Raw genomic sequence first — 24274 nt, 5'->3', positions numbered from 1 at the left:
CCCTACTATGAAACTAATTTAGGGTTTTCACATGAAAGCTATAACCCAGTTACAACCTAAGAATAGGGGAAATGGGGAAAGGGAGGGGAGGGAGAGGGAAGGTGGGAAGAGGGAAGGGGATTGGTGGGATTACACCAGGGGTGCATCTTACAAGGGTATATGTGAAACTTGGTAAACGGTCTGTGAAGCTAGTGAATGATGCCCCATGAATATATCAATGTACACAGCTATGATTTAATAAAAAAATAAATAAATAAGTAAAAAAATAAAGCACATTTAGTCTTACCTTCAGTTTCTGCCTGAAGAGAGTCTGCTGTGTCTGGAGTGACACAATCCTCCTTCTCTGGAACAGTTGCCCCCAAGCTGGCTCCTTCATTTATTTCTGTTTCAAGTCCACCAGCTGAAGAGGAGGCCTGACACCTTTCTGGTTCTGGATTCCCAGTCTCCAGTGGGTCACCACCTTTTTTAACAGCCATGTCTTGTTCCTCTGAATCACTGCTGGTGCAAGTGTCTTGCACATTGTCGTGAGAAAATGACTCCTGTGATGCCTCTTCATCCACTGGTTCATTCACCCATGTTAGAAATTTTTCTACCTTTTAAGAAGACATCATGAGGGGAATTAATTCCAAAGTACACAGAATCACCCCATCTTTCACCACTGGTGACTGGACAGACAAGCTGTGTCATAACTATTAGCTTTGTATCACATGAGCTAATAAGAAATTCTGACTAACTGGAATTTATTATCGGGGCATGCCATGGCCTTATTAAACATTTCTTTAAAAGGGAAAAAATATCAGCTAAAACCCTTTCTGTTATCAATTCACACTAAGAGGACAAAGCCAAACTGCTCCAGTAGCTTTCCATAAGAGCTCGTAATAACGTAACTGTGCTATGTGATACTACTATTACAAATGCACCTATTTATTGTGGAATCATTCATTTTAGTTTTTTCAAATTACACAGAGCTTTCTGCAAGAGCCAGGCTACAATCTATATTAAATGTTACTTAGCATCAAAGATAAACTCTAAAAAGATTAGTGGCTATTTTTATCTATAGGAATAAAACAGTGCTACCCTGGAAAGAATGAGAGCTGCCTTTAATCAAAGTGTGGAGCCAGTAAGGTAAGTTCTAACAAACTAGGTTTAATCTTAGAAAAGCTAACAAGGGTCAAGGTGAGATGATACACTTCTTTGCATCTTCCGTAATGGGTCTATGCTTTATGACCTCCCTAAGAGTGAGTAAATTAGAACAAAAGTGGTAGACATAAGGTAGCTAACAACCTAGAATCTTCCTCTGAGGGAAATGTGCCTATACCCCAAGCGAACACCTAAGGACATAACAGCCACATTTCTTTTTTCCTCAGCGATGCTTAGCAGCTATGTTTCCGCTTCATCTGTAGATGAATGTATGGGGGCTACTACATACAACACATTATGGAAAGTCCTACAGGAATGACTGGACTGCTACTAGGCAGTCTATTTCAAAAATAACCAGGACCACAGTTATTAAAATATCACTGGTGGCCAACCTGGAATATAATTAAAAACAATCCCTTTGCCCCAGCCTCCCGAGTAGCTGGGACTATAACACCCAGCTATTTTTTTTTTTCTTTAGAGGCAGGGTCTCACTCTTGCTCAGGCTGGTCTTGAACTCAATTGCTCAGGAGATCCACCTGCCTCCGCCTCCCAGAGTGCTGGGATTACAGGCATGAGCCACCGCATTTGGCCCAATCTTCTAATTACTTACATTTCCCAGGTACTTGGGACAGAAGGTACAGCAAAGTCCAAGAGAGGGTATATGAATATTCTAGTTAACAATATCAATCCCTAAATTGGCCCTGTGCTTCATGCTATAAGGGCAGACCTGTTATCTCATGCTGGATCATCTCTGGATGAGCTCAGAAGTAACGGTTATAATATCAAGATTTGATCCTACTTAGCCTGAAACAAAAGAGAAATTCCTCCTGTTCTTGTCTGTTACAAAACAGGCCAGGCAATTTTACTTATTTATCTTCCTAGACACCAAACACTCCCTTTTCACATTACCGCAACTTGGCTTTTTTCATACTTATATTATACAAGATAAGCCTTCAGGATGCAAGTAAAAAAAACCTTAGGCACCCTTATATTTGGTAGAAACTGGCTTCGCAATTAAATACAACAATTTTAAGGGTCAAGCTTATAAAATATGACCTGAGTATAAAAAGAATTTATACATACCTTACTCAGAGCTTTGCTTTTCTTGAGAAATGGTTTTTCTGACTCTTCCGTAAAGAAGATGTGCTTGTTTTTCATCTTTATTTGCCTGCGCATGTCCAAGAACTTGGACTTACGCTTCACATTCTTCTCTAGATACCTGACCTGCCGGTGACTGAAATTTGGAATCCCGCCGTATCTGTGACCAAACCAAAACATACCTTCAGTTCTAAGAATTTTTTGTTATAGGAAAAGAGAATGAAACTAACCATTTTCACTACTAGATTTTGCTAACAGAACTCATCAAATTTATTTTTTTGTAACGAGATGGGGTTTTGCCATATTGCCCAGGCTGGTTTCTAACTCCTAGCCTCAAGTGATCTTCCCACTCTAGTCTTCTGAAGTGTTAGAATTACAGGTCTGAGCCACTGTGCCCAGCCTTCTTCTTTTCTTAAATTATGATAACAAAATCAAGTTCAAATAGCTTTTATGTTAATTCTAAAGCAATTTTGAAACACTAAAGTTGGGAATAGCAACATATCTAATACAGAGCAGCAATTAGAAATTATATAATGGACTGCAATAAAGATAAAGGTAAAAAACCTATCCCTTATTAGGGAAAGATAAATTTTCTTAACAGTCACATACCAATGTGGGGGAGGCATCAGTGATAGTTTGTTTTCACACGTCACTAACCTCCCCCAAACTGGTTTGTGACTGTGTAAAGGCAGGGTGCTGCTAAAGCTCTTTAACACATATCTGCATGTGTTCAAATTATCCTAAGAGTAGTAAATAAATTCTTAACCTAAACCAATTAAAGCTTACAAAAGAAGCAAACCCTAATCATTAAAATGATTCCGGAATGTCTGGTCTACCCACCTGAATTTTTCTAATCTTAAAAAAAATAAGTGTCTGCTACGAAGTCAAACTGTTAGTAACTTCAGAGTATAACATATACTTTAGCATTTACAAAATCCAGAACAGTTTGGTTTTTATATGTTATTCTTTTTAAAGTAGAAATGGGTGCTCTAAATAGAGGAATAGCTATGTTAAATCCCAGACCAAAAAAAGTAGTAGTCTCCAATGAGTGCATACTAACAAAAGCTACCTAATATTTTCAATAAAATTACATGTGTATAGTAGTAAATTCTTCCAGGAATTTATTTATTATTTTTTTTTTTTGAGACAGAGTCTTATTTTGTTGCCCTAGGTAGAGTGCCACTGCATCATACCTCTCAGCAACTCCAAACTCTCAGGCTTAAGCGATTCTCTTGTCTCAGCCTCTCGAGTAGCTGGGACTACAGGTGCCTGCCACAACACCCAACTATATTTTTTAGAGATGAGATCTCACTCTGGCTCAGACTGGTCTTGAACTCCTGCGCTCAGGCAATCCGCCCACTCTGGCCTCCCAAGTAATAGGATCATAGGCATGAGCCACTGAGCCCGGCTTCTGCCAGGAATTTAAAAACCTCCTACACTGTTTTTTTTTTTGAGACAGAGTCTTACTCTGTCACCCTCAGCAGAGTGCTGTAGTGTCACAGCTTACAGCAACCTCAAACTCTTAGGCTTAAGCGATTCTCTTGTCTCAGCCTCCCGAGTAGCTGGGACTACAGGCCCTGGCCACAACGCCCAGCTATTTTTGTTGCAGTTGCCACAGCTATTTTAGCTGGTTGGGGCTGGGTTTGAACCTGCCACCCTTGGTATATGGAGCCGTGTGCCTTCTGAGCCACAGGCACCGCCCAACCTCCTACAGTGTTAAACTTACAACCTTTAGTCTTAAATAATTATATAAGTTGAAGTTCCTAAAGGAGAGATAAGGATAATTTTTAGAAACTACAATATATATAATTATCAGCATATACTCCTGAACTAATTTGAATTCCATTTATCAATCTTGACACACTCCCCATACCCTTTTTCTTTGCTGACTTCATAAATGTGTAGGTGTCTAAACAGATTTCTCAACTTACAAAATAGGCAGGTAGGATCTCAGCTCTCACCCCTTAGACATTAGTCTGAGTTTAGATTCTCGTTACAAGACTTTGTTAGTGTGCCTTACCTCCTTAGTTCAGTCTCCATATCATGTGTGATACAATCTCCAGTTTTCTTATACAATTACCTACTTTTTTATACTATCCTTATATTTAATGTTTGGGCATTTAAATCCCTAGGAAAACTTGGGTTTCCTATACACACATGTTCACAGTTGCTTTATTTACAATAATAAAATACTAGGAATAATCCAAATGCCCTTCCATAGGTGAAAGGTTGAACAAGTTTTGGTGCATCCGTCCACACAGAATACTGTTCAGCAATAAGAAGGAAAGGATGATTGACATGTGCCAATACACTGGAGGGACCTCAAGGGCATTCTGCTCAGAGCTTAGGAAACACCCTAGATGTTAATTAGGATGATTAAATAAACACCGGTCCCTGTTGAAAGATTAGGTAAATGTGCGTGCTGACCAGGGAGACTGTCCACGGTATGCTGTTGAGGAAAGAAATGCAAGCCGCATAGTAGGTACGGGCTGATCCGGTTTCTGTGTTGTATGAAAAGTAACGTGTGTATGTAGTCACAACACCACCCGAGTAAAATTTAGAGTGACGTGCCAAACTCATCAAATAATGCCCACCTGTGGGAATGATTTGAAGGAAAGATTTTCACTTCTAACTTATTGTTTTGTTTATGGCTGACTTGACCTTTTCGTGGCTCATTTGCTATGGTCTCCAGATGTGCATGAGGACAGATACGTGAGATACGAGGTAAGCAGAGAACCATGCTTAGAAGTCACAAGAGGGCAGCACAAACCTCTCCAGTAAATGACGTGACTGATCTTGACCAAGTCAAAACGGCTGAGCTGTAGCTGTTTTATCTCTGAAATGGAGTAACACTGGATTGCTATGAAGTGCAACTGAGTTGATATATATCAATAAATCAAATGTACAGTGATGACTCAACTACAATTCTTCTAACAAGAGAGGTAACGATAACATCTCAAATGCTATCAAACACATTATCATTTACTAGCTATCTGAATACTAGAGGGCTTTGAGACAGCTGAAGTTAGGATTTCTGGGACACAATAGCTTTTATGAATAATTACTTTTGTCCTGAGCCATGCTTGAATCCTAGAAGGGAACCACTGTCATCAAGGTCTGGATCTGGGATTTCATCGATGTCCAGTTCATGGCTAAACAAATAAACAAAAGGTACATAGTCATCATCTTCAGAACCCATCAGTTCAGGCAAATATCAAAAGGTAATAACGTAGCAAAATCAATGTATACAAACTTTCCCATCACAGTTATCAACCATAGTTTACAAATCCAGGAAGTCAGGAAGTGTACTTTTATCACGATTTTCTAAAGCAATAAAGTACCCAACATAGTAATAAGCACTCAAATCTTAAAACATGTGATTTCTATCTACTCCTGGAACATGGTTCAAATGGGAATCTCTACGTTATCCTTTTGAAAGATACCAGTGAAGCTGCAGTCTTAAAATTAATCTCCCAGAGTGATCTCTCCACAGGTTTCTCTTAAAAACAAATAGGGAAACATTTGATAATTATCAATCTAATCAAAATAATTTAAAAAGTACTAAGAAGAAAAAGGTTGGGCCAGGTACATGGTGGCTCATGCCTGTAATCTGACACTCCGGCAGACCGAGGAGGGTTGATTGCTTGAGCTCAACTCAGGAGTTCAAAGCCAGTATGAGCAACCATCTCTACTAAAAATAGAAAAAAATAGCGAGGCTCGGTGCCCATAACTCAATGGTTAGGGTGCCAGCCACATACACCGGGGCTGAAGGGTTTGAACACAGCCCAGGCCTGCTAAACAACAGTGACAACTACAACAAAAAAATAGCCAGGCAGTGTGGTGGGCACCTGTAGTCCCAGCTACTTGGGAGAGGCAAGAGAATTGCTTAAGCCCAAGAGTTTGAGGTTGCTGTGAGTTGTGATGCCATAGCACTCTACAGAGGGTGACATAGTGAGACTCTGTCTCAAACAAACAAACAACAAAAAAAGAGTGGCGCCTGTAGCTCAAGGGGCTAAGGCACTAGCCACATACACCAGAGCTGGCGGGTTCGAATCTGACCTGGGCCTGCCAAACAATGACAACCACAACCAAAAAATAGCTGAGCGTTGTGGAGGGCGCCTATAGTTTTAGCTACTTGGGAGGCTGAGGCAAAAGAATCGCTTAAGCCCAGAAGTTTGAGGTTGCTGTGAGCTGTGACACCACAAAAAAAAAAAAAAAAAGAAAAAGGAAAAACTAGCCAGGCATTGTGGCAGGCACCTGTAATGGGAGGCAGAGGCAAGAGGATGGCTTGAATCCAGCAGTATGAGGTTGCTGTGAGCTGGGCTGATGCCATGGCACTCCAGCCTGAGCAATAGTGAGACTGCCTCAAAAAAGAAAAAAAGAAAAAAAAAAGGTAGCACCCGTAGCTCAGTGGATAGGACACTGGCTAGCTAAACAATGACAACCACAACCAAAAAACAGCCGGGCGTTATGGCGGCCACCTGCAATCCCAGCTACGCGGGAGACTGAGGCAAGAGAATCACTTAAGCCCAAGAGTTAGAGGTTGCTGTGAGCTGACCACAGTCACAGCACTCTACCAGGGCAACATAGTGAGACTCTGTCTCAAAAAAAAGAAAGAAAGAAAAAAAATGATGATGAAGAAGAAGGTTGTGATACAAACAATATTAAGTAACCCAGAAGATTCAGTAAATCTGACGAACTGGACCATAATGCCAAGTAAAAAAATAATAATAATGATGAGAAAGAATTCTTACAAAGTTTGTCCTTCCAATTAAGTTATGTTCACTGAACATTTATGGAGTCCCAATATGGACATTGTCTTTGCCTCCAGGAACTGGGAGGAAATAGCAGAACTGGGGAGTTCCCAATGTCTCCCACACAGAGGGGCACAGTAGAGGCGTGCTTTCATGTACTAAGTTACTGAGCCTCCAGAGCTTACTGTTTTTCTGGAAGGTGTATGGATCACCTCATGTCCTGTTAGAGAAATGTTTACAACTGACATCCAAATTCCGTACTTTCCTTGTCATCTGCAGCATTAGCATTTGACCACATCCTACCTTATATTATCTGTCCTTGTTGAATTACGTGTATAGGTAGTGTCAGCTTCCAAGGGAAAAAACCAGAGAGACAAATCTAAAAAGAAACCAACAACCCCTCCCCCACCAAAAAGGTTTTATTTGGAAATAAGAGTGAAAACAGAATGAAATTTGGGACATATGCACAAAATGAGGCAGCCTTGTCAATGTCTCAAGAACAAAGCAAAAGTTTAGGGTTTTACTGGGGAAATAGGATGGTGTGCAATTTGTTTAGAAAGAATGGTCACTGGTGCTGGCAGGGTCTTACAAGAGCTGGTGAGCTCTGACTGGGGAGTGCCATAGCTGTCGGGTAGAATTTATAATCTGGGAATTATTTGGGTTGTGCCAGTCAGGTAGCATGTCAGGCAAGTATTCTTTTTTTTTTTTTTGTAGAGACAGAGTCTCACTGTACCGTCCTCGGGTAGAGTGTCGTGGCATCACACGGCTCACAGCAACCTCTAACTCTTGGGCTTACGCGGTTCTCTTGCCTCAGCCTCCTGAGCAGCTGGGACTAAGGCGCCTGCCACAACGCCCGGCTATTTTTTTTGTTGCAGTTTGGCGGGGGCTGGGTTTGAACCCGCCACCCTTGGCACCCTACTCACTGAGCCACAGGCACCACCCCAGGCGAGTATTCTTGTAAAGCGGCTAGCTGGTCCTTCTGAGACTCATGCAGTAAAAACTTGGCTGAGAAAAATTTCTTGTGCCAGTCCCTGTCACCATACAAGCTGAGTGTTGAGAGCCTTCCTTTCCTAACTTTCCAGATCCATTTTGGCAGGGTTTGAACCTTACAGCTTTTACAGTGGTAAAGAGAAAGACCACTGGCTCGAGTAGAGTTAGTCTACTGACTCTCCAGCTTTAGGCTCCAACTTCAGTGCTGCTGCTGTTGGAACGCTGAGCTTATATCAAAGCTACTTATCACAGTTTGCATCACTATTACTATTGATTCAGTGAGAACAACAAATTCAGGTAGAGTTCAGTGATAAGAATCTGTGATAATGTATACCCAGACTATTTAGAGAAAAAATGAGAACTGGAGAGATATAGAGTATCTAATTATTAACTAAAGGTTATAGTCCACTGACAGCTACTAAGTGTAAAATATAATATATGCTAGCTCCAGTCTACCCAAAGATGTCACAAAAAAGGCATCGGTCCCATTGTATAAGTAAGAAATTAAGAAATGTATTTAGTTCGTGAGTGGCAGAATTAGAATTTGCTTATGGGTCTAAAAGTTCAGGGTCTCACAGGTGAACCTCTCTTCTTATAGAATTAGCATAAATGCATAAAGCAAGCATTTATTGATTTATTTATTTATTTGTGAGACAGAGTCTCACTTTGTCCTCCTTGGGAGAGTGCCATGGCATCATAACTCACAGCAACCTGAAACTCTTGGACTCAAGTGATTCTCTTGTCTCAGCCTCCCTACTAGCTGTGACTACAGGTGCCTGTGCCACAATGCCTGACTGCTTTTAGAGATGAGGTCTCACTCTGGCTCAGGCTGATCTTGCATCTGTGATCTCAGGTGATCTCTCCACCTCAGCCTCCTAGAGTGCTAGGATTACAGACACGAGCCACCACACCCAGCCTAAGCCTAACAAGAATTTAATTGCCACTCACTCAGGGACACAAATGGTTATGCTAACACATTTTAGAGAGACAAATAATGTGCAACTGACCTCCTCTTGAGTTTGGTTGGCTTGTGCTCAGGTGGGTCATCGTCACTGTCCTCTCCATCAATACCGTTGGGGTGTGGTCTGTCTCTGCTTGTGTTTGCTCCTGAAGACTCCTGTGAATCTAAAGAGGCAGAAATACTGCAGTGGATTTTTCCCTTGGTTTGATAGCTTCTCTGCCATTTGACTGCCATTTTAGCCAATCTAAATATTCCTCTGCCTTTTCTGCAATGAATTGTACATGCACATGAGGAAAAGTCTCATGCCACACCTACCCATCTGTGCAGACACTTAGAACACTGAGCCTATACAGTGTGTTAAATTAACTTACAGGGATTTCTGCATTTATGTTTGACCTGAAGGTTTCTCTATCCATAGTGATCTGTAACCTAACTGGACGTGTAAAAGACTATAATCTATTCTAGTACCTTGTACCAATTACACAGTTCTGGTCGATCACAGGTGGCCAACTGTTCAAACCACATCCACATAATAACCAATCCAGCTGTCTCTGTGCCTTTCACCTTACGTACACAACTTTTCTTTTTCTATTCATAAATGCTACCTATCCACACGGCAGCCCTGAACCTGCTACGTTCTGGAGGCTGTCCGATCTGCGAATCACACTTTGTATAAACTCTGCTAAATTTGTCTAAAGTTTTTCTTTTATGGATTTAAATGTTTCCATGAACTATTTAAAAAACCAAACTAAAACCATGCCTTCATAGTTGCCCAAATCTACCTAAATTAACTCCCGAAGCTGTCTAGTAGTCACAGTCTTTTTTTTCTTTTTGAGACAGAGTCTCAAGCTGTCGCCCTGGGTTGAGTGCTGTGGCATCATCATAGCTCACAGCAAACTCCAACTCATGGGCTCAAGCGGGGATGCTCTTGCCTCAGATTTTTCTCTTTTTAATAGAGATGGGGTCTTGCTTTTTGCTCAGGCTGGTCTTGAACTTGTGAGCTCAAGGAATCCATCTGCCTCAGCCTGCCAGAGTGCTAGGATTACAGGTGTGAGCCACAGTTTCCGGCCAAGTGGTTATATTCTTACGGAAGTTAATCTACGCCAGGCGAGGTAGCTCACGCCTGTAATCCTAGCACTCTGGGAGGCCGAGGTGGGTGGATTGCCTGAGCTCATGAACTGAAGACCAGCCTGAACAAGAGCGAGACCCTGCCTCTGAAAATAGTCCAAGGCAGTGGTGGGTGCCTATAGTCCCAGCTACTCGGAAGGCTGAGGCACGAGGATTGCTTGAGCCTAAGAGTTTGAGGTTACCATGAGCTATGAGATCACAGCACTCTACCATGGCTGACAAAGTGAGACTTAAAAAAAAAAAAAAGGAATTTTAATCTAACTGACTTTGAAGATGGCAGGATTATGTTTAAAAGAATTTCTATCCATCACAAAGCAGATACATCGTACTCAATGTTAAGTGTTAAATTAATAATGGAAGTAAAGAAAAGTACTACCTTTAAAAAGAGTATTTTTAACTTCTGATGGCTCCAAGTGAGGCGCATCTGTCTGTTCCTTATTTCATCAGACTAGAAGAAAGCAAGTTGGTGAGACTACAAGAAGGAAGGTGTCTATAGGGTTGACAGCGGGAAGCTCTGTGTGGGGACACTTTTTACTAAGAGCACCTACACAAAATGAGAAAACATGCTTACACAGAATTTAACGCGGTACTGCAAAGGGTGCTGGTTCTCTGAACAGAGACAGAAGGGCATGAACTCAAGAGGCACTTTGAGAGGTGTTTTAGAGACAGCGTCATGTGGAAAAGACAAGATATAGTCTTCCCTGTAGGCAGACCTCAGTCAGATACCAAACTCTTCGTTAGAGGTAACAGGACCAAACTTACTGAAATATAAATTTAGTTGCATGTATCATATATTCAGAAGCTTTTTCCAAGAGCTGTTGACACTGGCTGTAGGCTTCCTTTGGCTACAGGCCGAAAGTGAGAGAATTTATGCTCCTAGGAGGAGTAATGAAAATAATGTAAAGGAGTGGGTAGATAAACTTGTTCTTCCACTGCGGGTAAGACAACTTTGAAACCACATAATACGCTGTCGCTCCCAGCAAAACTAAGCCGCAGTTTCCCAGAAAGAAGTCGGTTCCAAAAAGGTCTCCTAGGAGGCTCAGATGAGAAAGAGGAACAGGGTTATCAGCAGAGAGCAACCCAGAGAGGCTAGTCTAGTAAGCAGGTAGATTGGAGGGGTTTATTCAATGGGAATCATGGGGCCAGGCACGGTGGCTCACCCCGTAAACCTAGCACTCCAAGAGGCTGAGGCAGGTGGATTGCCTGAGCTCACAGGTTTGAGACCAGCCTGAGCCAGAAAGAAACCTCATTTCTAAAAATAGCTGGGTGTTGTGGTGGGTGCCTATAGTCCCAGCTACTTGGGAGGCTGAGACAAGAGAATCACTTGAGCCTAAGAGTTTGAGGTTGCTGTGAGCTATGCACTCTACCGAGGGTGACAAAGTGAGACCTTTTTTTTCAATAGAAATCAAGTAGGTTGCAGGAAGGAGGGGATGGGGAAATTCACACCTAATGGACACAGTCTACACTATCTAGGGAATAGGCACAACTGTAACCTTGCCATTACTCTACAAAAGTAAAGCATGTAACCAAAACATGTGTACCCCTGTAACATTCTGAAATGATCACAAAACAAAAATTAAAAAAAAAATTTTATATTAGAAATGTAATATGCATTTTCTAAGTCAAACCTACAATCTTCAAGTTGATCCTGATGGCAGACACTCTAGAGCTAATTACAGAAATGGCCAATCTACACACGTAGCAAAGGGAACAGGCTGTAGAAGGCAGAGACTATGAGTTGATTTACTGTGGCTGGCAGAGGAAAGAGGAAAACCAAGGGAGTAACATCAAGCATGAAGACAGGGTCGATACACTGACCAATACGCATATCACTAACTTGTGGTCAAAGTATAGAAAGATACCAGGAGAGCTTAGAAGAGTATCAGAATACAAACATAAAAACCTTCAGATAAAAAAGGATGCAAACAATATCAACAGAAAGGAATGAGATTATCTTACTGGGGTAAGCTCCACTGTAAAAGTACAAAGAAAAGAAAAATAACAAAGTTGACACAATTCTTTAGAAATTCTCTCAACTAAATGAAGATCAGCAATGAGATGAGCAAACCCAATTGTTAAGTGAAATGTCAAACCATTTTGCTTCAAATAGGAAAAAGGCTGAGAAGAAAGATCCTCTATACTAGATTTCTCCAGCATCAAACTCGAGTGCCAAGACTTTAGAACACACAAAAGTCATAAAAATTCTCTTCTTTCCCATTATCCTAGTGCTGCCAATTGGCAGAACTCTTCTCCCTAGCGAGAGCACTCTCACCCTCTGACTGATCAGCTTCTTTTAACACACTTCTCTCATCAGTATTCTCTAATTCTGATGGTGGCTCCAGTTTGTATAATCATTTTTTCCTAATCACTTTAAGAGTCAATCAAGTTCCTTATCCTGGACATTTTATTGATGAGAATCCTGGAATCAACCCTTCCAGCTACAAATTAATATTGTGCCCCTACTGAGATCCTCTTACACAGCAAGATTTCACTCATCTTAAATGAATTCTATGTATGACTGAACAGGTTTGCTTAATGTCAAATGTATGCTTTCAATCACTCTCACATCCCTCCTGTAAATTCATTTGTTCTGGAAAACTGTGAAAGTTCCAAGCTCACTGTATGTTAGATTCCTCAAGAGATATACAAGGGTTTCTTCACTGGTCACTAAGGGACAAAAAGAAAGGCATTTTGGGCTTGGCACCCGTAGCTCAGAGAGTAAGGCGCCAGCCACATACACCAAGGCTGGAGGGTTTGAGCCTAGCCTGGGCCTGCTAAACAATGACAACTCCAACCAAAAAATAGCTGGGAGTTGTGGGGGGTGCCTGTAGTCCCAGCTACTTGGGAGGCTGAGACAAGAGAATTGCTTAAGCCCAAAGAGTTTGAGGTTGCTGTGAGCTTTTACACCACAGCACTCTAACAAGGGCGACATAATGAGACTCTGTCTCAAAAAAAAAAAAAAAGAAAGGAATGGCATTTTGAAAACCCTATGCAAATATTCTCACTAATACAGAAGGGTAATATATAACTTGTGACATAAAATACGATGGATTAAATAATTTCATTATTATACTATTTTTTTCTGTTGTTTTTTTGAGACAGAGTCTCACTATGTCACCCTTGGTAGAGTGCTGTAGTGTCATAGTTCACAGCAATCCTGAACTCTTGGGCTTAAGCGATTCTCTTGCCTCACTCAGCCTCCCAAAAGTAGCTGGGACTACAGGCGTCTGCCACAAAGCCCAGCTTTTGTTGTTGTCGTTGTTGCTGCTGCCATTGCTGTGTAGCTGGCCTAGGCCAGGCTCGAACCCCCCAGCCTGGGTATATGTGGCTGGTGCCCTACCCACTGAGCTATGGGTGCCGCCTCATTATTAGTAAATGTAGTTGGTATTATTTAACTCTACTATCAAGTATTAGCAGTAGTTATTTTGTTAAATAAATTTATTTTGCTAACCACTACTCAGCAGAATACATCTTGGTTAATCTTACCCTGAGCTGGCTGGTCTGTGCTTCTATTCCCAGATGAGCGGTTTTCCTTAGTTCTGCCATTACCTGGTTCACTTTGGCCAGATGTGGGGCACTCTATCCTGCTGCTAACAACTTCACCGAGCTGCTGGCAACCGTTGCAACTTACAGAGCAATCTAATTGGCCCTGTTCGACTTCCTCTGAATTTAGAGTTATGTTACTAATTCCATCAACTATTTCATTATGATCCTTATCACTTGCACGAGAGTTGTCATTATCTACTATAACAGGTGAAGATGGAAAAGACATTAAGTCAACTTTCACGCAGTTTTCATCTTTCTTGCTTTCAACTTCTGTTTTAGATGCACAAATATCCATATCACAGTCTTGTGAGCCATCGAAAGTCCAGCCCTGTGCCTCCCAATACTGAAACTGTTCCAAATAACACCAGTAAAGTTGGCTGTAATGCTGCTCCCACTCTTCCTTTGTATCAGGGAAGCTCCAAGGTTCAGCAGACAGTGTCTGATCTGGATGCTTCTCTTGCCAGCTTTGCCACAACAGTCCTCCTCCATATTCATTCCAATACTTTTCCCATTTCTCCGTTATTTCTAGCTTTGGTGACGATGTATTTTCAACTGGAAGATTTTCTGTTTCAATGTCTTTTTTACTTTGAAGTTTACATGTTCTGGTGTTCTCATATTGTTCAACTGAAGACGGATCATCTGAATCCAAAATGTCATCTTCTTCATATTTTCTCCAAGATTCTTGCATAATTTCATTTAAGTACTTTGTTTGAAGCTTTTTCTTTTTCTTCTTTCTTTTAACTTTATTTCTAGTATTCATAGACACCTACATCAGATAAATAACTTGAATATAAAATGGACTTTAATAAACTATACAAGTATAATCCAAGCCTATTTTGGCATTAAACAAAATACTACCAAAGCCATACTCTCAATGCTTTTAATTACAGAAATAAGCGGCTGAACTAGTTTGAGCTCTCAAGAGGAAAAAAATTCACACATGGGAGAGATCAAAACTGGAGGTTTTGGTTAATTTGTAAATACATAAGTTTAAAAAGAGCTAGATGCTCAATCATGAAAGTATTTGATCTGGGATAAAAAATAAATTCTTGTGATATTCTAAAGAAAACTAAGAAGTGGGAATAGCAAAAGTAATTTAATACTTACCTCAAAATTTTTATGTGCAGCAATCCCTCCAAATTGAAGTGGCAACCCCATACTTCTCATGAGTTCAGCCTCCGAATCAAGTTCACTCTCGTCCAGGCCTTTGCTGTCGCATGACTCTGCAGCACCCTGGGATTGACCACCTTCCTCCTCTTCTGCAGCACGGTCTCCTACACACAGCATTTGTTAGCTTAGTTTTAAAGAAAACTTAGAGGCAGGTTTTCTTATCCTTACTTTAATGTAGTGTGATCCAGAGTGATTATTTAACTTGACCAATGTAAAAGTATACAAATGCTACAGTTTTTAAGGGAAAAAACTGATGGTAATATAATTGGTAACAAAAACAGCCAATGAAGAATTAACAGCCATTTCTCAGCTGTCTCTACCTGCCACTATCCATCCAGAAGATGGAAACAACGGGGAACAGGAGGCGTAACCTGCTCTGTAGAGAAAACGCATGTTCACACGCCTTCTCTGCAAAACTACTGAATAAGATCAGTGGATTTAAACTAATTATTTGTGGAGCTATTTAGGAGCTGTTAACAAAAGAAGTGAGAGGTTATGTCTTCAGGCACCTCAAAGACACTTCAGTACAACTGGGATTTAGGTTCTGGGCTTCTGTGGAAGAGTCGATTTAATGAAAGGATTCTACTATTAAAAGTTTGAAATCCACCAAACTGGAAGATTATTTCAAGCTCCCTGAGTCTAGATTTTATAGAATAATTGTTTATTACAACAAAATAAGTTTTATCGTATCTTAACATGGTTATCTAAGAGATTTTAACTAATTGAACAAATGCCATTCAAGTGCTTTATGAACTGTTTAAAATGGGAGATAACCAAAATCATTTTATAGGGCTAACTGCGGTGGCTCAGGCCTGTAATCCCAGCACTTGAGAGGTCAAGGTGGGTGGATTGCCTGAGCTCACAGGTTTGAGAACAGCTTGAGCCAGAGTGAGACCCTGTCTCTCAAAGCTGCCAGCGCTGTGGTGGGCACCTATAGTCCAGCTATTTGGAGGCTGAGGCAAGACAATTGCTTGAGCCCAAGAGTTTGAGGTTGCTGTGAGCTACCATGCCACAGCATTCTACCGAGGGTGACGAAGTGAGCCTGTCTCCATAAAAAAAAACAAAATAAAAATCATTTTATATATTAGCATATTCAATTAGCTACACTCTAGCCTAATGATCTCAAGCAACAGAACAGTGACTCTTACATAGCAAAAATGAAATCTTTTCTCTTTAAAAGAGAAATCTCTTAGGTAAATTCTACTGCATAGGCTTTTAAAAGAGGGTATAGATACTTCTCTGTATAACCCCATATCTAAACTACTCACATTCCATTTAATGAACTTATGAAAGCTCAGCAGAGAGCAAAATGAGAAAAATGAATAAGCTCAGTTTGACGTTCCTCTGTGGTGTGCACACCTTCTTCTGTTCAGGTGGAGCCTAGCGTTTACAGAAACCTTTGTGTGCAGCATGGCATGGAAACACAAACCAACATTTCATCCAGTGGTCAAATGAAAAATCTTTTGATCTTCTTTGGCCATCAAATCTTTGAACTCTCTGAGAGTTCAAAGGATCTTCAAAGGTAACTGTGACACACTGTACTTGGGCTGCCTGGGTTCTAACTCCATGCTTTAGTTTCTCTGTGTCTAGAAACATAAAAGGTCAGTATGGAAGGACAAATGGAATAGGGAATTATGAGACAAAACTAAGGTTCAGTGTATAGCCCGAATTCTGTTTGCTACTTGGGGAAGTTCTGTAAAGAGACGACTGCCTCCTTACTTCGGGCAAAGGGTACGTGAATGCTCACTTAGAATGGATCTTGCATTATTTACCTACATAATAAAATTCTGATGAGAAAACTTCATGTTCTCTACTTTTCAAAGCTTCAAATTTCAGGTCACTGCTATGTTATGGCAATATCTCAGGAAGGAAGCTACCCAGGGCAAAAGAGGCTGCATCAAGTCTACACAGAAGCTACAGAATAATAAAAGGTCTGCTTTGATATAGACTCTAGAACCGTGTTATAAAAAGATGGCTTATGATTACGGAATTATTTGGCATTTATCATGTTTTATGCTAACAAATTAATACAACATCACAACAAATTTTACAAAAATTAATAAGGTATTCAGGTTAATTTTAGCAAAAAAGGGCTAGTTTTATGCTATATTACCTGTATTGTTGCCACTGCATTTGACATAGTAGCCTTTTAATCCCAAATTGCACAATTTTCGATCCCTGTGAAGCAAATTAAACAATCCATATTAAAATAAAAAAGTCATAACTTAGACAGAAAAAGCTGAAGGCAGAAGAGAGATTAATTAAAAAGATTACCAAACAGAAAAGCAATCTAGCAATACATTTCCTCACCTATGATATAGAGATAATAATATATTTCTCATGGGGTTCTTGTAAGGATTGACATACGTAAAATACTTAAAATAGTACCTAATACATGGTTGCATTTATAACTAGTAATTATTAAAATTAAGTGGCATTTATCCTACATTTTGGGCAAAGAATCTGATCTTCCTTATGAGACATAAATAATGAGGTGTTCTGCCGGGGTGTGGCTCATGCCTGCAACCCCAGCACTGTGGGAGGCTAAAGTGGGAGGATTGCTTGAGCTCAGGAGTTTGAGTGAGTGAGACCCCAACTCATGGAAAAAACTGAAAAATCCAGCCAGGCGCCATGGCAAGCACCTGTAATCCCAGCGGCTTCGGAGGCTGAGGCAGCAGGGTGCCCACAGCCTGAGTCTGAGGTTGCAGTGAGCTATGATGCTATTGTACTCTGCTCAGGGCATAGGGTAGAACTCTGTCTTGACCAAAAAAAAAATAATAATAAATAAGATATTCATTGTCTGAGCAAAGGTTGCTTTGAGGAATAACAATGATGTTCTTATTTAAATATCTTACCAATGTGAAAAATGAGGAAAAACAATTCAGTCTCACTGATTGCCAAAACTAGTGAATAAACTTTTCTTTAAGTTCTCACTTTTAAGATTTTTCTTTATGTATTATGTACTGGAAATTGCCAAAATTAAACTAACAGAATATTGAAAAAATATGAAGGGTTTTACTATTTGTATCTTCCTACCTATAAATTCAGCTGTAACAAACTCCATTTACTGCCACAGTAAGGTCAATTGCAAGTCATCACTAACATTATTTACAAATAAAGCTACAATGAATTTAACAAAATAAAATTCTTGTATACCTCATCTACTTCATAGTCTCTTGTTTCTTTTGGGGGGTTACTTTATAAAATAGATACTCTGTAAGTTGACCACCCAAGGGACTGTAACAAACTGGTCAACATACAGAGGTGGTCGACACAAGGAACTAGGCCTACTCTACATGTGTATATATCTGATTTATGAAAATTAGGTCAAGCCTTGGTGCCCATAGCTCAGTGGTTAGGGTGCGAGCCACATACACCAGAGATGGCGGGTTCGAATCCAACCTAGGCCTGCCAAACAACAATGACAACTACAACCAAAAAATAGCCAGGCGTTGTGGTGGGTGCCTGTGGTCCCAGCTACTTGGGATGCTGAGGCAAGAGAATCGCTTAAGCCCAAGAGTTTGAGGTTGCTGTGAGCTGTGATGCCACAGCACTCTACCCAGGGTGACATAGTGAGGCTATCTCAAAAAAAAAAAAAAGAAAATTAGGTCAACTTAACAAGGTGGTCAAGTACAGAAGTTCTACTACACTACGCATAGAGCAGGTGGTGACCTACATCAGGAGAAATAAATGGGGGTCTGAAGTACAAGCAGTGAAAGGGCCAATTCCACTGTATCAGTTTCAGGTATAAAAGGGAAAGGCAGTCCTTTCTGAAACTTGAAATACGATCACAGAAATTTTATGTGATTTGCATGAGGCCACATGACTGATTTTTGTGAAACCCCCAGAGATGTTCTGTGAAGTCAGTACTCTTTTTAAATTCTAGCCCAGGAACCTGTTGGGAAGAATACACATCAAACTATTTTCCTGTGCTGCTTATGATATATTAGAGACCATTACTAAGCACTGTCATAGGAACATGATCAGAGTTATATACAGGCTCTTCAGTTTCCAGAAAGTCCTTTATTTCAACTAATCTATATAATACTTAAGTATTTGAATAGGACATCAGTTGCTGTAGTGACTTCTTAATCAGGGATATTCAGTGAAATCATATGTTCTATACATAGGACAGTAAAAAAAGCTTTGGTGTCACACGGATATGAGGCAGAATTCCAGGAATGCCATTTACTGACTATGTGAATTTTAAGGCCGTTCCTGAGACTCAATTTTCTACCTGAATAAAAGGATGACAAGACATATCTCCTGAAGGGGTTACTGGAAGACTCAAATGAAGGTTGGGTAGAGGGCAGTCATCTTAGGTCACAGCAACCTCAAACTCCTGGGTTCAAGAAATCCTCCTGCCTCAACCTCCTAAGTAGCTAGGGCTACAGGTATGCATCAGTTGTTCCCAGCTAATTTTTTCAATTTTTTGGTAGAGACAGAGTTTTGCTCTTACTCAGACTCATCCTAAACTCCTGACCTTATGCAATCCTCCCACATCGGTCTCCTAGTATGCTAGGATTACAAGCATAAGCCACCATGCAGGCTGAACTTAAATGAAGCTCTTTTTTTGAAGACAGAGTCTCAGGCTGTAGCCCTGGGTAGAGTGCCATGGCGTCATAGCTCACAGCAACCTCCAATTCGGGCTCAAGAAATCTTCTTGCCTGGGAGGCGCCTGTGGCTCAGGGAGTAGGGCGCCGGCCCCATATACCCAGGGTTGTGGGTTCAAACCTGGCTCTGGCCAAACTACAACAAAAAAATAGCTGGGCATTGTGGTGGGCACCTGTAGTCCCAGCTACTCGTGGGAGGCTGAAGCGAGGGGATCACCTAGCCCAGGAGTTGGAGGTTGCTGTGAGCTGTGTGACATCACAGCACTCTACCGAGAGCAACAAATTGAGACTCTGTCTCTATAAAAAAACAAACAAACCAAAAAAGAAATCTTCTTGCCTCAGTTTTTCTATTTTTAGTAGAGTTGGGGTCTCACTTTTGCGCAGGCTGGTCTCTTAACCCGTGAGCTCAAGCAATACACCCACTTAATCCAACCACCTCAGCCTCCCAGAGTGCTAGGCTTACAGGCATAAGCCACCGTGCCCAGCCTTAAATGAAGTTTAAAGAAAAAATTATTCTGGTGCTTGTTAAAATGGTAAGAAAGGCTTTATTTAGAAGAATTGTGATAGGCATCAAGACTATGGCAGTAAGAGACAGAGAGATTGTGCTCAACTCTGAAAACAGCAAAGACAGCTGGAGGCAGAAAGCTAATAAACAGAATGGGGTTAGTGAATGGAAGATTCTTAAGAAGAGGTATTAAGGAGAGGGAGATTCTTCCTAAACTAACTTAACAGGCAGGCCAAGGTGATCAGAGACCAATGGTGGGAGAATTATCACAAATGACTTAGCTGGATTCTTGTTAAAACTGGGTTAGGTACAAATGTAAATAATGTAACCCAATTGTATCCTTGTATCAAGCTGGAAAAAAAACAAAACAAAAACAAAAAACTGGGTTAGGCAGGCTAAAGACAAGACTCAAAGGATAAGACCAATCAACAGTGGCTCACGCCTATAATCCCAGCACTCTGGGAGGCCAAGGAGGGCGGACTGCCTGTGCTCAGTTCAAGAGCAGCCTGAGCAAGAGTGAGACCCTGTCTCTAGAAACAGCTGGGCGTTGTGGTGGGCGCCTATAGTCCCAGCTACTCGGGAGGCTGAGGCAAGAGGATCACTTGAGCCCAAGAGTATGAGGCTGCTCTGAGCTATGACACCATGGCTGTCTACCGAGGATGACAAAGTTAGACTCTGACTCAAATAAATAAATAAAAAATAAAGAAAAACAAAGAGAACTCAGGGGAGCCTGGATAAAGTCTGGTCAAGAAGAGAGTCTCTGTCAGTAGGAAATGTAAAATAATTAGTGATTGCACTTAATGAGTCATCAATCAGTCCAGTGGATTTGTCAATTCTAGTGGATACTTGTTCTCACTTTGTTTGATATTTCAGAAGCCTTCTAATATATACACTTGAAGGCACTGTGCTTGCTCTTGCCTTCTACTTTTTCCCCAGTTAAACCATTTTTCTTTTTGTATTGAAAAAATGTTGGAATCCCCCACTGGTACAGTGCCTCCCTTATGTAATTCCAGCACTTAGGGAGGCTGAGTCAAGGAGAGCCCAGGAGCTCAACACCAGCCTGGGTAACACACCAAGACCCTATCTCTAAAGGCCCCCACTCCTCCCCAAATCGTACAACAAATGTTGAGATTCTGAGGATGGATCCTGCTCCCACCTACCCCCCAAATTAATGGCTTCAATTACTATCCAAGGATGAACGGTTCAAGTTGTATTGACCAGCCAAGACTTATCCAGAACTCCAATCAATGCATCCAACCACTTATGTCATCTACCCTTGGATGTCTCACAAGTACCCCAAAAGTGAAATGTACAAAATCAGACTTACGATTTCTTTTCTTTTTTTTTTTTTTTTTAAGAGTCTCACTTTGTCGCCCTTGGTAGAGTACCATGGCGTTACAATTCACAGCAACCTCCAGCTCTTAGGCTTAAGTGATTCTCTTGCCTCAGCCTCGGGAGTAGCTGGGACTACAGGCACCCGCCACAAAGCCCGGCTATTTTTTGATTGCAGTTTGGCCTAGGCCTGGGTTCAAACCCACCACCCTCGGTATATGGGGCCGGGACCCTATTCACTGAGCCACAGGCGCCACCCAAACTTATGATTTCCTCACTGCTACCCCCATTATTCTCCAGTGATTCCCAGCTCAGTAAAAGGCAGCAATACAAGCTAGAAACCAGGGAGTTTCCACTGACCTGGTCTTTTTATCCATTTTTTCTTTTCCCTTACCCCACGTCCAATCCAACCCAAGAAGTTTTCTCCTAAATTTCCTCCTTTCTCCATTTCTATTGCCACCCATCCTAATCCAAGCCACCATAATCTCTTGCCTGCAGATTACCATCCTCCACACTGGTGCTAGAATAATCTTTTAAAAATGCAAATCTGATCACAACTGAAGTTTTTCCCATAGTCTATAAAGCCCTACATGCTTTTTGACACTACTCACCTCCCCAAATCTATCTTTTTTCTTTTGGAGTCATTTTGTTCAGTTTCACAGGCTTTCTTTTACTCCCTTAAGATCTTTACAGAGTTGAGCCTGCTGAGAACACTTCCTGCCAGAAATACCTCTGTTTATTTTCTTTAAACTTCTTTCCAAATGCTACTTGTCAAAAATTTTTTGTGACCCTTGGAGAAAGGGTAGGTTATCTGCCATCACAACATCCTGGACTTTTGTCTCATAGCACTTATAACTATAATCAACCAAGCAATTATGTAATTAGTTATCTTAATTTAATATTGATCTTCTTTGCTAGAAAGTACACTTGATTTGATGTAGGTGCAGGCTGCAGGCTGTCTTGTGGGCCCTACCAGCATACTTTATACATAGGAGCACAAAGCTTTCACTGAATGAGTGATTACATGTTTGCTTGACTACAAAGGCAATTCTTTTTACGTTAAATTTAACATATAGTTTCTTTTTGGGTTAATTTTCTGATTATGCAACAAAACACAATAAAAAAGAATTCCTTTAAGCTTAAATTCTACATCAAACCATATTAAAATCTATTAACATAAAATTTGCTTCCACAAGGATTTGAATCTAACAATACACAAATGAAATAAAGGTAACTACTTCCGTTATAGAGATTAAAAAAAAAAATTTTTTTTTTTTTTTTTTTTTTTTTTTTTGAGACAGTCTCACTGTTGCTCCAGACTAGAGCGCCCTGGTGTCATAAGTAGCTCACAGTAACCTCAAACTCCTGGGCTCAAGCAATCCTCTGGGGTCAAGCAATCGTCTTGCCTCAGCCTCTCCAGTAGCTGGGACTACAGGCACCTGCCACCACACCTGGCTACTTCATTTTTACCTAAAACAAACATTCCCCCCAAATAAAGCCACCACATCAATGGATAAGCCTTTTTTTTTTTTTATCTTAAACGATTAGAAGTTGTAACTATGTGCATTCGAGCCTGAACAGATTGTAAGACTGTTTAAAAGACAGTAAACAAAGCAAGTTACTCAACTTTAAACTTTCACCTTTTGATGTCACGTTAGAGATTTTATTTTACAAGTCACTTTCTTCCAATTTTTAAATGCCCTCTCAATTTACAAACACAAGATGACATATATCAGCCACCACTTTTTTCATAACCGCCTACAAAGTAGCTGCAGTCCTTCCCTTAATAATGCCAGTGAACGACCCCCGTGTAGGGTCCGAGGGTTTCTATTTTTCCTTTAATTTCCTAAACATCACGGTGCTCAAGGGTCAGATAACTCTGGCTGGTTTCAGGGATCACTTACAACTACGCCCCCAATACCTACATTTCTGGGTAATGATAGTGCTAGAAAATGAAGAGAAATTCCTTTCTACTTACTCCACAAACGCCCTGGAGCAGAGGCAAAGGATTTTACAATCTTCACCCCGGTCTTCAATGAAGAGAAGCATTTCGGCCACGCGGCTCCACTTCTCGCAGCACATTTTACCACCTCAGAGGCAGCCGTGCCTACCCAGCTCCGGCCGGGCTTCTGCTGGATTACCGGAGACCGAAATAGGCCTGGCCGGCAAGTCCAGACCAAGGGAACTGGCCGGGGATCGCTCGTGCTCGGACCCGCTATTGCCGGGAACAAGCCGAGCCGCCGCCACCGGAAGTGGCTCCGGGCGGCCACAGGAAGGGGCGGGACGACGTGCGGTGTCACCTCGAACGTGGCCCGGGCTGGCTGCAGCCTCCGCTCCTCTTTCTTCTTCGTAGGTTGCCTGCGGGAAACCGGTCGCGGAATCTTTCCGCCTCACTCTATTTTCCGCAGAGGCACGGAAGAGAACCCACCGCTGTTCTTGGGTGAAGGCGAGCTGCCCTTGCCCTCTTCTGTCCGAGGTGTGTCGGCCCCTCCTTTGGTTCCCCCTGGTTCTTCCAGCCAGGCGCTGGGTCTCGCTGGGTTGGGGGCGGCGCAGGCCGCGCGTCCAGTTGCCCCGGAGTCCCTGGATTCCCTGGTCAGAGGAGCTCCTCTTCCCACCGGGCTCGGTGTTCGGTGGGCACTGGGGTGGCCGAGGTCCTTCCTCCTCTGGGGCACAGCGAGCCTGTTCTCCTCGCCCCGCATCTCCCCTTGCGCTTTAAAACCTCCAGTTTGGCGCGTTTCGTGGGCAAGGCTTCTCCATTCTCATGAAAGGCCGCTGGGCTTTGCCCAGTGACTTCCTGACTCAGGGACCGAGTTCGAGCCTGCTGTGTGAAAACCAGGTGGTGATCACGAGAGTGTAGTGAGCGGGCCGCGTGGGTGGTGGCTAGACGAGTGTTCCCATCCAGAAACATCAAGCTTGGAATCCTGATTTATGCGCCTTTTCCTTCTGTGTGACTTTGGCAGGCTCCTTAACCTTTCCGAGCCTCATTTTGCTTATTTGTAAAATGGGTTGATTAACAGTAACTACTTGATCCGCGCTG

The 24274-nt window shown here is 41.6% G+C and overlaps 2 protein-coding genes across 2 annotated transcripts in view; one reads left to right on the top strand and one right to left on the bottom strand.

Moving 5' to 3' along the window:
- TGS1 (trimethylguanosine synthase 1) overlaps positions 1-23475 on the bottom strand; it is a 49497-nt gene extending 26022 nt beyond the window's left edge. The window contains exons 1-8 of the mRNA XM_053558414.1: positions 23216-23475; positions 16901-16965; positions 14725-14891; positions 13558-14383; positions 8990-9107; positions 5304-5390; positions 2224-2398; positions 287-593 (exon numbers count right to left, since the gene is read on the bottom strand). Coding sequence (XP_053414389.1) covers positions 287-593; positions 2224-2398; positions 5304-5390; positions 8990-9107; positions 13558-14383; positions 14725-14891; positions 16901-16965; positions 23216-23319 — 1849 coding nt within the window. The 5' untranslated portion in view covers positions 23320-23475. The remainder of the gene's footprint in view (positions 1-286; positions 594-2223; positions 2399-5303; positions 5391-8989; positions 9108-13557; positions 14384-14724; positions 14892-16900; positions 16966-23215) is intronic.
- A 57-nt stretch (positions 23476-23532) lies between these two features.
- TMEM68 (transmembrane protein 68) overlaps positions 23533-24274 on the top strand; it is a 54957-nt gene continuing 54215 nt past the window's right edge. The window contains exon 1 of the mRNA XM_053558421.1: positions 23533-23713. The gene's annotated coding sequence lies outside the window, so the exon portion shown is untranslated. The remainder of the gene's footprint in view (positions 23714-24274) is intronic.

This window comes from Nycticebus coucang, chromosome 13, assembly GCF_027406575.1.
Source record: "Nycticebus coucang isolate mNycCou1 chromosome 13, mNycCou1.pri, whole genome shotgun sequence".
Lineage (NCBI taxonomy): Eukaryota > Metazoa > Chordata > Mammalia > Primates > Lorisidae > Nycticebus > Nycticebus coucang.
Note: the sequence above shows the minus strand (reverse complement) of the source record. Positions and strands in the feature narration are given on the sequence as shown.